The following is a 13,820-nucleotide window of genomic DNA, read 5'->3' on the forward strand; positions in this document are numbered from 1 at the left end:
CGTGATCATGCCACTGCACTCCAGCCTGGGTGACAGAGCCAGATATTGTCTTCAAAACAAAATAAAACATAAAGAGCAGGCCAGCTCTCAGCTTGAAGACCATGCTGTTGAGTGAAAAGAAGATGGAACTGAGAACCCTGAGGCTAAGGTCTCAACTCTATTGAGTGAGCTAGATGGCCAGGCACCCATTACTTAAATCCTCAGAGCCGCAGTTTTCTCATCTATAAGAAAGCAGGAGGAATGACACCGGTCTGACTAACTTCACAATATTCTCATAAGAGTGACCATCAAAATGCAATAGTGCCATTTAAAAGCATACTTTTCTCTGAAGATTACAAATGGTCTTGAAGAGATCCCCTAAGAAAATTTAACAATTTACAAATGTCCCTAATAGATCAAGTAAAGATGGAATACTTACTTGGGGAATCATTTTGCCAATGCAAAGATGTAAGTCCAAATTCATTTTCTGTGGATGGTTCAATGAATTCCCCATCCCCTGGATTCCCAGTTACTTTACTGTTTCTTCTCGATTCCATGGCAGAGGGTGAAAGATGGACTGAAGCTGAAGTCGTGGCAATCTTGGAGTCCTTGGGGAAGCCTTCTGTCTTGCTCACAGGTCCCAGACTGACCGTCAAAGATCGGAGTGTTCTTGGGCCACCATCAGTGAACACTGTGGCAACGTGCATTATCTTTGTCTGATGGACTGAGGAGCTCTGGAGGCCAGTGGAGTTGTTAAGCTTCTCTGTACTTTCAGAAGCTACAACGGAAAAAGATATGCTTCAAAATTACTCAGGAGTGTAAGAAAATCACTGTATTAGAGATACAAATGATGTTTCTTACATTTTGGTGGATACATCTAAATACCATGCACCTAATATAGATACAAACATATCTATATACACACATGCGACCACATGCCCGCACTCTCCCCTTACTAGTTCTAATTCTCACTTCTCACGGAGGAAGGTGGAGAACACCGAGATCCCTCACCAGGCACAATGAGAAGCTTATATGTTATTTGCATGATTTGTTTTTTAAAAAGGAAGATGAAAATGTCTGCTGAATTCTACCTGACAGCTTAAACAGGACTGGCCACTGTGATAAAGTTTTTGTTATTTTGCTCTGCTTTGTTTTAGCAATGTAATGCTTTTGTTCAAATGTTGTTATTGATTAAAATCCCATACATAAAATGAATAAAAGTGAAGCTGCTGCAAGGTGGCCCACCCCAAGTCACTACTAAGGAGGCCTAGGGTTTCGCAGAACACAGTTGGAATGTTCATGGCCTAGAGCAGTAATTCCCAGCCTTGTCACCATCAAGGGTTCTTTATTATTCCCCACCTCATGGCCATCCTAAGCCTTATGCTTTGAAAGACTATTCACCAAACTGCATTTGTTAAGTAACAGAATTTCTAACCAGCAGGAAATACTTATTATTACCCCACAAATTTAATTCCACCCAAAAGCAAACAGGCTTCATTGTCATACTTTGCCCTATTAAGCTTTAGAGACCAGCTCTCAAATCTTCATACTACTCCAGTGGGCCCCTCGGAGATCAAGGACTCCACGAGCAGTTTCGTTGAAGGATGGCAGCCACGAGGAAACTGTCAAGAACCTCAAGGAGTGAATCAGACACTATTGGTCAAAAGACGTAGTCTGCTCCACATAAGTACAGGTGGCTCCCTTCCATAAATAACTTTCTAAAGGATGCCCTGAGAACTGACCTCCAGAAAGGTCTATTAAAATCTTCACTCCAAACGGGAATAAACTGCAGGAAAGCTTAGGGAATGGAAAGAAACATGGTGGGTAAGACTAAAGGCACAAAAAGAGAGTTTCTTTCTCCTTTTTAGGCTAAAAATAATAAAAAGTACTCTACACCTATATAATAAAAGGCTTTGAGCTGTTAATTATGGCCTAGAAAAGGGAAAAAGGAAGTTGTCATTACAAACAATTCCTTGAAGACCAGTCCTATGTGTAGTTGTGACCACAACCACAAATAAATTTTAAATATCACTACAGCAAGAGAGAGAGTAGAGAAAGAGAGCCAGCAAGCATGGGAAACAAAAAGGTTCCTCTCACTCTTGTGCAAAACCATAAAACCAGCTGTATCTAGAACACAGCCAGCAGCTCTGGTCACCCCACCTTAATGGAGACAAAATGAAGATGCAGGCAATCTATAAAACTAGTAATGGAAACAAGAAACAGAAAGACCTGGACACAAAAATAGAGTCCCAGACGACCAAAATCCACCTCTACTTAAAAACATAAACCAAACCAAACCAACCAAACAAAACATATTTCAGTATTTAAAAAAAGAAAAAGAAAAAAAGAAAAAAAAGCATAATAGACATGCCCCAAATCCTCACTCAACCACATGGCTTCTCAGCCCTAACTTCATTAGAGTCATCATTTATATCCACCAAATTACAGCCTCATCAGCTTTCTGGAGGTTCTTTCAAAACACTTCTATTCCCAGGAAACTGCATGAATTTCATCCATTCAACATTCCCATCAAAGTCCAGTGATCGACCTGGTGCAGTGGCTCATGCCTGTAATCCCAGCACTTTGGGAGGTCGAGGTGGGTGGATCACCTGAGGACAGGTGTTTGAGACCAGCCTGGCCAACATAGTGAAACACCATCTCTACTAAAAATACAAAAATTAGCTGGCTGTGGTGGTGGGTGCCTGTAATCCCAGCTACTCAGGAGGTTGAGGCAGGAGAATTGCTTGAACCCGGGAGGTGGAGGTTGCAGTGAGCTGAGATTGTGCCACTGCACTCCAGCCTGAGTGACAGAGAGAGACTTGGTCTCAACCAACCAACCAACCAACCAAACCAAAACAAACAAACAAACAAAAAACTCCAATGGTGATACTGAATTCAGCCTGAAAAACCCAGGCCTGTCCACCTCTAGTGGATTTAGCAAATCAATGGAAATGAAATATAATTACAAAAGTCACAAATGCTGAAAGTCAGGAAAGGAAAATGGTTCTGTTTTTCCCTGACTCTGAGAGCTCTGCAGAACGTTGCTTCTTTATCTCATTATCTCATCATTATCATCATTATCAAAAACTACCATTCACTGACCAATTATGACTTGCAAGGAATTGGGCTAAGTACATTATGTACAAATCTCATTTAGTCCTCACAGGAAAGCTATGAAATGTGTGTGAATACTTTGACAGAGTTGGTGACTCTTTGTAAAAAGAGAAAATGTTTGGTCAAACTAATCTACAAACACCACTTATATTACTAAATGAGCACCTGTTAAATAAATCTAGGGGGAAATGTACCACATTTCTAATCAACAGGCTAGATTCTTGGTTATTTAATAATTGCCCTTCTTGCTCATTTCTACCCCTAAAGCAGCCATTCAAAGATGGAAAGACCATCCATCTGGGAGCAGACACAAGCCAAATTCCTGATCTTTATAATGGGAGGTTGTAAGAATGCCTGCTCGTCTGCTAAAAGTACATGGGTCTCTCTTCAATCATAGCACAAAACACTGGAACCTCAGGAGCACGTCGGAATGCTCAACCTTGACCTGACCACAATCCAGAACTTGCCAGAAGTGCAGCTGAAGCAGCTGATATTTGAGAAAGATACGCCACATCTACAATCTTCAGAGTTATTTATGCTCTCTTTCTTTACAAAGTGAAATCACCACAAAGCAATTTACCTGGACGACAGTAGCTTAGCTACCCACAGAAATACTTTCATGAGTTGAGATCCATTAGTATACCCTCAGCTCCTATTGAGAATCTACATAAAATATCAGCTTTTAAAGAACATTAGCACAATTTCCACAAAACAGCAATTGAAGGCATTTTGCATTATGATTCTCAACGTTTCTTATATAAACTGTCCTCTTAAAACGTACTGCCCCCAAACACTTAAGCCTATGGATGAAATTGTATGCTTACTTTATCTGAAAACAATCGCATGCCCCACCCGGTTTCCCTTTGTGCCCTGGTTTCCAGGAAGCTCAGTACTAAATTTAGTGCTCAATTGTAGCCACTCTCACACAATTCAACATACACATATCTCTTTCCACCTTCAAAAGGGAGCTTTTTTCCCGTTTGTTGCTTTGTTTGCTTTTCCCTCCGATGATCAAACAATACAATGGTCATTATTAAAAAATATGGAATGTATAGAAAGATAAAAAGCAGCAAAAGATGTAAAGCAGCAAGAAAAACAACTTCCAATGGTTTCTGATCTCTTTTTAAAAATCTGATTCCATTCCCTAGGCCTACACTTGCTTTAACACTGTAAAGCATACAATTTGGTTTTGGAAGCAGGTGACTCCTGGCTATCCCAGCCTCGGAAAAGGTTATGTTGCATGCGTGTGTCTGTGTAGCTGAGTGAAGAGTGAAACGAGGCACAGAATACAAAGGCTGGATACACGTGGAATCACAGATGCTGAAACTAGAAAGAATCTTTCAGATCATCTGCTCAAATCCCTTCACGTTCCAAATAAGGAGCCCCCTCCTCTCTGTGCCAGGCTCCTAGCTATCTTCCTTGTATTCACCTAGTGAGGCGCATCACTCATCGGACTGGTGCAAGTGCCAGGCTTTTCACAGGGTCATATTTCCTAGTGGGTGGAGTGGCCAAGTGTTCACAAGCCCTGCTGCATTCCCCCTTTGCTTTTGTTTTTCCAGAGCTGGCCAACCAGGCTGAGTCGACTCCAGGTCTGCCTGGCAGGTCCTGCTGGCTCTCTCTCAGCACTCTTGCCTGAGTGCCTAGAGCTCCTGTATCGTGTAGTCAGAAAGGGACAGTAATGTCTCAACAATTAGATTCAAGGGGAAGACTCTGGTTAGTGGGTTAGCAGATGCCAGCCCAGCTTTAAAAACAAAGCAGAACTTTGTTTCCCATGTAACTTCAGATCCTTGTGCATGTACCCTCTGCATCCCCACAGGGAGGAGGGGAGGTTGGCAGGATGGATTCAGACATACTTGGATGCCTGGTGAGAAGCCCATTTAACAGCACCCAGAGCCATCTCTAATATCTAAAAGGGTGGTGGGACTCTACCTCAAACTGCACACACAGTTCACTAAAAAGGAAGAGAAATGCTCAGTAAAAGACTCAAGAGATATGAAAGATATGATGAAACGGATGGATGGTAAAAGAATTTCAGGAACAATTACATTTTTTAGTGTTGAAAAATATAGATGAAAAAAATATATAGGTGGATATAGAGTCATAGAGTCAAGTCCAGTAAAGTTGAAAACATAGGCTGATTTTTCAAATGTACCACCAAAGTAGGTTGAATTTAAATTATAAATATTAAATGATCCTGACCAGAATCAAAGCATAGCTTCCTAGAAAATGCTTCCTTTCTACCGTTTAGTAAAGTTGTAAATCACTGAACCACAGAACTTTGAGGCTGGAAGAATTGCAGCTTTTATCCAATCCAACCAATGTTTATGAATAATCTTAAAAAGCAATCTTCTAAAAACATGAATCATAAATTATATCCAAATCCAGTCAGCAGGAAACTGTGTACAGGGTATGTGGAAGAGGAACTGGCTGCTTTAAACAGGCACTCCAGAAGGGACTTCTGGCTTTAGTTTTGGCTTTGATGACACAAACCCAAACTCCTAGTCTCACAAGGTACTTTCTAAAAACCTCTGACCTATAAAAATTCTGCAATGGCAATTTCGGAGGCAACCTAACCTCTATTTTCCAAGAATATTTCCAAACCTCTCTGTCCTGCTCCCTACGGTGCGAGGATGAAAACACAAGCAGCACACACAAACACTGAATAAAACCTCAGAGAAGAAAAAAGATGGTCAGAGCTTCCAATATTCTCTTTGGCCCATGGCATGATGTGCCCTGTGAGGGTATCTGGGCACATGTTAATCCCTATGTCTTATCGGCTACACCTTGTTCTGGGGCGAGGGGGAACCTAAAAGAAGTAACAGACACAGCCCATGTCCTCAGGAGGATTACAGTCTCTCTGGGCAGGGAGGCATTAGATGACCTGCTATGACAAGGTGTACAGCACAGAGGACCAGATGGTTGAAGAAAGGCTCGGGAATCCCTGAGCTGAGACTTAACTGATGAGTAGTCATTGGAACAGCAGAGAGAGAGGCGAGCACTCCACAGCTGTAGTTACTAATACCACACCTTGCAAACTCCTGCGTTATATCTGTTTTTTTTTTTTTTTTTTTTTTTCAAAATGGCACCTAGAAAAATGTACACTCATGTTTTCTTTACCACTAAAGGAAACATTTTTGCAATAATGAAGAAATAAAATCTCACTCCTAATCAAATGGTACAATGCTCACCATTTCATGCACCCCAAGATAAGGTCTCTTGTTTGAGAATAGACACCAATAGCTGGGTGCGGTGGCTCACGCCTGTAATCCCAGCACCTTGGGAGGCCGAGGCGGGGGGATTCCCTGAGGTCAGGAGTTCAAGACCAGCCTGGCCAACATGCTGAAACTTCATCTCTACTAAAAATACAAAAATTAGCTGGGCATGCAGATGGGCGCCTGTAATCCCAGCTACTCAGGAGACTGAGGCAGGAGAATCACTTGAACCTGGGAGGCAGAGGTTGCAGTGAGCTGAGATTGCGTCACTGTACTCCAGCCTGGGCGACAAAAAAAGAAAAACTATGCTAAACATGGGCCTCAATACTGAGATAAACTGGGTAGGTTGTACCTACTTCCACCCCAAGTACCTGGCATTAGAGGAAGAGCATTTTGGCTTGATGTCTTTTCCCCTTACTCCCTATTATGAGTATGTAACTAGCTGGCTATGCACATTGATTTATGTCTACTTTGGGTAACTTCCGAGTGTTAAGCTGGGTATGTGGCACTCACATGAGGAATGGTCTGAGAGAGGAGAGGAAGCTGCTGTCCTATAGAAATGCAGCCAGGAGAGATCTGGTCCTGAGGCATTTCTCTTCCTAGAGGGCATGGTCAGCTCTCCCATCTCCAAAGCATGAAGAGAGGACGGGCTCCAAGCCGAAGTGGTGGCCTCTTGGCTGTGCACAGTCACTTCTTCTGACAGCCCCATCAACCTCTCTGTTCCCATCTCCAAGGTTGTTCCGCTCTTTGTTTGAAAAGGGGCAATTCTTTCATCGAACTCTGAACTGCTGGATGGCAGGTGAAGACTTTCCGAGGCTGAAAACAGACAGCTACAATTAGAATTCCACCAGCAGACTTCAAAATGTCTTAATATGCTTTTAGGGGGCTCAGTTCTGACACCTACAAAATATACACACATGAGAAGAAATTAGGAGAATTCATTCTACAAAAAATAAACTCCTGAAAGAGACCACAAACCAAGCCAGAGACTGTTATTAGATCTCACAAAGATTCTGTGTATTGTGGTAAAATTCTCAGAAAAGGGGCTCACTGGAGATAAGTATGGAATCGGAGATCAGGGTTCTGATCATCAGGACCCAGCATCCACATTCCACCAAATTGGTCCCAGAATTTACCTGAATGCAATATAAACAAAATTCCCAATATCTAGGTGACCAAGAAGACCAGGGAATATCATGTGCAGAGTTTCTAAGCTCTGTAGGAATCACTTATGAATACAAAAGACTTTCATATGCATCTTTACAGGATCGAGCCCCTCCCAACCAGATCTCCTGTCACTAGGACCTGAAACCATGGAGTCATCCCTGACAGCTTCATCCTTTACTTTCAGGCCATCAGCAGATCCTATCACTTTCCCTCGGTGAAGTCTCTACCAATCCCCTCCTCTTCATCCCTGTGGCCACCAGGCCACATTGCAGCACCTGATGTCTGAATTTCTCTGTCTGCCTGGGTGGTCCCTTTGACTCCAGGTTCCCTCCATCCTCCCACCCCCATGCTAGACATCCTGTACCTGCCTGCCGGGCGAATCCTCCTCAAATTCACTTTAGCTATGTCACTTACTTGCTCAGAAACCTTCACTGACTCTTCCTACCACACCAAATCTAAACTGCCAGGTTTCTAAAGTCCTCTGTGATTGTCCCTAACTCCATCCACACAATGGTCCTGCCTGCTCCTCCTCTCCTCTGTGGGCAACCGATACCCTTCCCAAGGGAGGCTGCTGGCCTTGCCACCCTACAGACAGGCCACACCTGTCTTTCTGTCCTCTGCACTTCACTCTCGTTGTCCAGGCATTCCACACCTCAGCACTCCCGCCACCTTGCTCAAATACACACACATAAGCTCTAATCCCAGTTTGGAAACCTGTTAACTGTTTGACCTACACGTATTGGGTCAACTAACTTCTCTGAGCTTCAGTTTCCAAATGCCTAAAAGGAGAACAACATGATCTAACGGGCTTGCTGGAAGGATTGAAAGAACAGACACGGTGGTATGTAGTAGGTCCCCAATTAATGCCAGTTTTTCTTAGTCTTCTCTTCCTCGATGAAATCTTACCCACTGAGCCCCAGCACCTTCTTGACATTCTTTGCTAAAAATAGCAAACCACCAGGCTGTGCACACCAGAGCAAGAACAACCGTTTGGGCCACATCAACACGAACCAAACCCAAGCCTGTCCCAGCTATGCATCCCACAAAATATACTGTCTCTGAGACCCTCGGGTGTGGCAGGCTCCCTGGAAAAGGCACGAAGTTTGGATTCCACTGGCCGTGGATCGCAGATATCACAGGACCAGCGAGGCTGCTCAGCAAATCTGCATCCTTGTCTGGTCTGTATTGACAAGCATAATACAAATGAGGCCTAAGTCACAGGTCTGACCCACCCCAGCCTAGGAACCTTGGAAGGGCACAATGGCTCAGAATGGGGGTTGTGGGGAATGGCAGAAACTTTGTTTTCCAGGACTGGACATGCATGCATGAAACGCACATCATCAGCACAAGCTCACCTAAGGTGCTACTCTGGGAAGTCAGAGCTGTTGCAATCTCCAGCGAGTACCCAACAGGCAAATTGGTGAAGTTTGTTCTACTTGAAGAGCCATTCCTTCCTCTAGCCTCTGCTGTTTCAGCAAGTAGAGTGAGGTTCTCTGGAGCATCCGAAGCAGCATAGCTCTTCCCGGAGGTCTGAACCATCACGCCCTCTTTGGAGGACACTGTTGAAAAGTCCTCTTGATTCTGATAGAAGGTGATGTTTTCTATGTGGGACTCGGTGTTACTTTCTGGCCAGTGCTTCCAGGCAGCATCTGAAACAAGAAGAGGATGCATCAGGGAGAACTTGCTGGCTTCTGAAAAGAAAAGTAAACCTTCAGAAAAGATACTATGAGACTCATCAGTAGAGAGGGAATGCAAATAAAAGAATTTTGGCCAGGTGTGGTGGCTCACACCTGTAATCCCAGCACTTTGGGAGGCTGAGGCGGGAGGATCACCTGAAGTCAGGAGTTCAAGACCAGCCTGGCCAACATGGTGAAACCCTGTCTCTACTGAAAATACAAAAAAATTAGCCAGTCATGATGGCAGGCACCTGTAATCCCAGCTACTAGGGAGGCTGAGGCAGGAGAATCACTTGAACCCAAGAGGTGGAGGTTGCGGTGAGCCAAGAATGTGCCATTGCACTCCAGCCTGGGCAACAAGAGTGAAACTCAATCTCAAAATAATAATAATAATAATTTCTCCTTTCTTTTTTTCCCCATATTAATTATTCTTATAATCCAGAGGAAGGAATTATGAAGCAACAATACAATACAGGATTAAATTTCATTGTACATACAATAAATGATAAAAATTTATTGATAGAAAGAGATCAGCATGGGGCTCATGGAAGAGCAACTGCACCTCTGGCACCTGTGCAGGTCAGAGAAGGAACTGGAGAAGGAAGATTGGGTGTAAGCATAAGGCAAGAAGCATCTCATATTTGCCAAAGTTGCTAAGTCTGCCTCCTGGGGTGGTAGGAAGCTATTATACAAGCTGGCAGCCCTTGACCCTGACACCTACTCTTGCAGGTGGGAGGTGTAATGCACAATTCTGATAAAACATGAAGACTCTGGCAATATTACTAAAACTTGTGTGATATGAATGGGTTTGAGGCAGTAATTCCAAATTGAATTTATCTGAAGGAGATAGTCAAGAATGTGGACAAAGATTTAGCTGCATAGATGTTCATTACAGCATTGTTTACAATAGAAAAAGGAAAAGAAAGAACGAACCTAAAACTCTTTCAGCGGGGGAGGGTCATGCATCTTGCCCAAGTCGCACAGTCAAAAAGCAGGAGGGCCAGGCAGCCTGCTCCAAACCCAGGCCCCTCGCCCGCCAGCTGTGCTCAGCTGGAAGGGAAAAATGGTGGAGAGGAGTATGGTTTCCAGTTGGGAGTGCTGAGGAAATAATGCTCTTGAGTATGGACTGTTACTTGAAGCCTGTATATTAGGAATGTATTTATATTAGTCAGGAAATACATTTAAATGATAGTTAACTTCCATAATGCCCAAGATGCTGGCAAAGAGGGTATTAGTTAAAAATGTTCTGAGGATAAAGTTAAAGTTGGGGGTTAAATTGGGCAAGAGCAAGTCATGTGTAGCATCAAATGCCATTTGTCAAGGCAGGAGGTTCAGGGTCAGAGCAGGTGTGTGGGATGCCCAAGTCCAGTCCAAGAAAGCTGCCCTGTTACTCTGGAAAAGTCTGTACCCAGCCTGGCCACTGCTCAGAAGCCAAAGCTGGGCCACTGCTCGGTGCTGGGCCCCTAAAAAATAGCACCAAAACCAAACAGGATTCTGAGAACACTGTCCTTTCCCCATACATCCAAAACAATATGGAATCCAATATCAAATATGGGTGCCAATTGAGGGACACTGAGAAAGGGTGAGGACAGGGCCACGTGACATTGTCGCTGATTACGTGACTCCCTGAAAACAACATTTAATTTTCCCCACTTGGAAATGGTATTTCTCTTTCTGCTTGGGAATGGGGACTGTGGGCACTGGTGAGAAACCTCTGTGGGGATGAATGGAATCACTTCTATTTATATGAATCAAACAAAAATGGCAAACCATCAGACAAATAGAAGCTGCAGGCAGAACCTACAGTTTGTATCTAAATACCACACACACATACATACATACATACACACACACACCCCCACATATACCCCTCACACACATACGCGCACACACACACACACATGCACACACATACACATGCACACATACACATATACACACGCACACATACACACACGCACGCACACACACACACAGAGGCACGGAACAAGTTATCTCTCAGATCAATGCTGCCTAAGCGATACTGAGTCACAAACACAATCTACAAGTGTACACTTTAAATTTTCTAGTAGCTGCATTTTTAAAATTAAAAAATGTGAAATTAATTTCAATATTAATATTTTATTTCACTCAGCATATCCAAAATATTATCACTCAATGTGTAATTCATATAAAAATATTGAGATATTTTATATTCTTTTTTTGGTATTAAACGTTTAAAATCCAGTGAATGTTTTGGGAACCACATCTCAAGAGGTCCATAGCCACACATGGCTGGTGGCTGCATCACTTGCCAGTGCAGTTCTAGATCGATGGTTCTGAACATTTCTCCACCCTGATTCACTCCTTCTAGAAGCAGTGGCTCACTTACTTGGGGTTAGGGGGTGATGATTGCAAAAAACTTCCAGAAGACATTCTGACAAACTTTCCTGAGAGAATCACTTCCTCCCCAAATCCCTTAAGAGTTACTGTTTTTATGCCTCTTGTTCTGTTTCCTGTGGGTGATAATTAACAGAGGCTTCCTGGAGTGGGAGGGAAGTTGCCATGCATCTGGGCTCCTCTGGGGCCCAGTTCCAGACAGGCAAGACCCACATGCAGCTAGAAATGGGACGTGGAAGGGCGTTTCCAGGGGTAGCCACAAGGCCTCCAAGTTCAACTTGAGAGCCTGGGGTTACAGACAGCAGTGGCCCACAGGACACGCTCCCTTTGTTCTACCTCTGGGAGCTACAAAGGCAAGTTGGTCTCCTGGGAGGAGGTGAAAGGTCTGAGGATGCTTTCTCTCTCCTCTTGGTTAACTGTACCCAATGAGAAATTATTCCCCAAGGAAGCCAGAGAGAAGTGATTGTGGGGAAGCAGAAGGGACTCGAAACCCATGCCCCAAAGCTGGCCAGCTGTGAGCAAAGGGAAGGCAATGAACTTGGCTCCAATACAACCTTCAGACAAGGTGCGACTCAGCCATTGGTGAGTGTGACGGGGCCTTTGAGGAGGCAGCTTTGTTCCCTTCCTCTCCAGGGACCAGGAGTGGAGGTCCCGGAGCCCAGTCAGCTCAGGGAACTCCAGTGCAGTCTCCGAGGGGAAAACAACGGCCACATGCAGACAGGGCAGGACCCACACTGACCTGCGCTCTCTTCCTGGAGGGGTGACTAAGGATGTAAGAAAGAAAAAATGCACGCTATAAACAAAACTAAAAGGCAGACAATAGTCCTGCAGTATCCTCAATGACCCTGCCACTAAAAACAACTCAAAATGCTGAACAAAATGTATTTTTAAAAAAATTTCTGAAAGCATTGCTGAGCTGGCAAGTAAGTAAAGAATCAAATCTTCTGAGGCCCAAAATGAACCATGACTAGGAATCCAGAGAAATGAGCTAATGTTGAGGCTGGCAGCTGCCCTGGAGGCACCTGTTCAACATTTGTGACCTTGAATTTCTGTTCTGATGGCTGCCGAGAATCAGGAGATGGGAGACACGATTCTCAAGGAGGGAATCCAACAGGAAATCACTATGTAAAGCTGGGACTTTACACAGCTATGCCTTGGGTGTAAGGCAAATAGAAACAAACCTGCCCCACAGAAGGGCACAGCAAAGAAACCTGGCCCTTCAATCTTGGTTTCAAGTGAAAGAAGAAATAAATCTCACCCAAGAATATATAACCATAAAGCTAGCCCTCGTATGGGTGTGCCGCATGTCACATTACCTCTGTGGTCTAAACTAAGGATGTATTTACGAGTGGTCCTGAATCCTGCGAACGTACTAAAACCCACCGAATTGTATACTTTCAAAGGGTAAACTTTATGGCATGTGAATCAGGGGCCTCCACACCCAGGCCATGGACTGGTAGCGGTCCATGGGTTATTAGGAACCAGGCTGCACAGGAGAAGGTGAGCAGTGGGCGGGCGAGCATTGCCACCTTAGCTCCGCCTCCTGCCAGCTAAGCAGTGGCATCAGATTCTCAAAGAAGCAAGAACCTTATTGTGAACTGTGCATGTCTGAAAGATCTAAGTTGCATGCTCTGTCTGAGAATCTAACGCCTGATATGATCTGAGGTGAAAGAGTTTCATCCCAACCCCCAGCCCACCCCACTCCACCCTATCTGTGGAAAAATTGTCTTCCATGAAACCGGTCTCTGGTGCCAAAAAGGTTGGGGACCACTGATGTAAACTATATCTCCAACACACACACATCCTGTTAATAATGGAGCAGGGGCGGTCCTGATGGATAGTGCCTTCAGGTACCTGTATTGTGTAGACACAAATACAAATGCTCTCTAGATAAACATATCTTCAAACCAGTTGTTATCACTTATTGATAACATTCTAGGGAATAAGAGACCACAGTCAAAAATCACAAAATACATGAGAAAATGAGGCATCCATGAGGAAACAAGACATCCATACCTCTTTGTCTGGTAACTCTAGTATTTGAAGTCTTTGCTTGTTAAACAATTGCCAACAAATTAGACAAGCAAAGACTTCAAATGCTAGAATTACCAAAGAAGTATACAAAACTACATCAGAAAAAAATGTTTAAAAAAGAGACTATAAATAATAACCCAAAATATTTGAAACAAAGCTAGATGGAAATTCTAGAAATAAAAAAGTAGTAACTGAAATTTTAAAAACTCAACAGCAGATTAGATATGACCAAAGTGAGAATTAGAAAATAATCATAATT

The 13,820-nt window shown here is 43.6% G+C and overlaps 1 protein-coding gene across 4 annotated transcripts in view; it reads right to left on the reverse strand.

Moving 5' to 3' along the window:
- The window catches only part of HEG1 (heart development protein with EGF like domains 1), an 89,187-nt gene that overhangs the window by 53,688 nt on the left and 21,679 nt on the right, over positions 1-13,820 (reverse strand). For 2 of the 4 annotated variants that reach the window (XM_073009795.1, XM_073009794.1), the window contains exons 1-4: positions 12,082-12,502; positions 8,828-9,121; positions 6,819-7,121; positions 419-757 (exon numbers count right to left, since the gene is read on the reverse strand). In XM_073009795.1, the coding sequence (XP_072865896.1) occupies positions 419-757; positions 6,819-7,121; positions 8,828-9,121; positions 12,082-12,436 (1,291 nt within the window). In that variant the 5' untranslated portion in view covers positions 12,437-12,502. Of the gene's footprint in view, positions 1-418; positions 758-6,818; positions 7,122-8,827; positions 9,122-12,081; positions 12,503-13,820 lie in introns of those variants that run through there. The other 2 variants (XM_038003432.2, XM_007985543.3) reach the window with 1 other exon arrangement.

This window comes from Chlorocebus sabaeus, chromosome 22 (genome assembly GCF_047675955.1).
Source record: "Chlorocebus sabaeus isolate Y175 chromosome 22, mChlSab1.0.hap1, whole genome shotgun sequence".
Classification (NCBI taxonomy): Eukaryota; Metazoa; Chordata; class Mammalia; order Primates; family Cercopithecidae; genus Chlorocebus; species Chlorocebus sabaeus.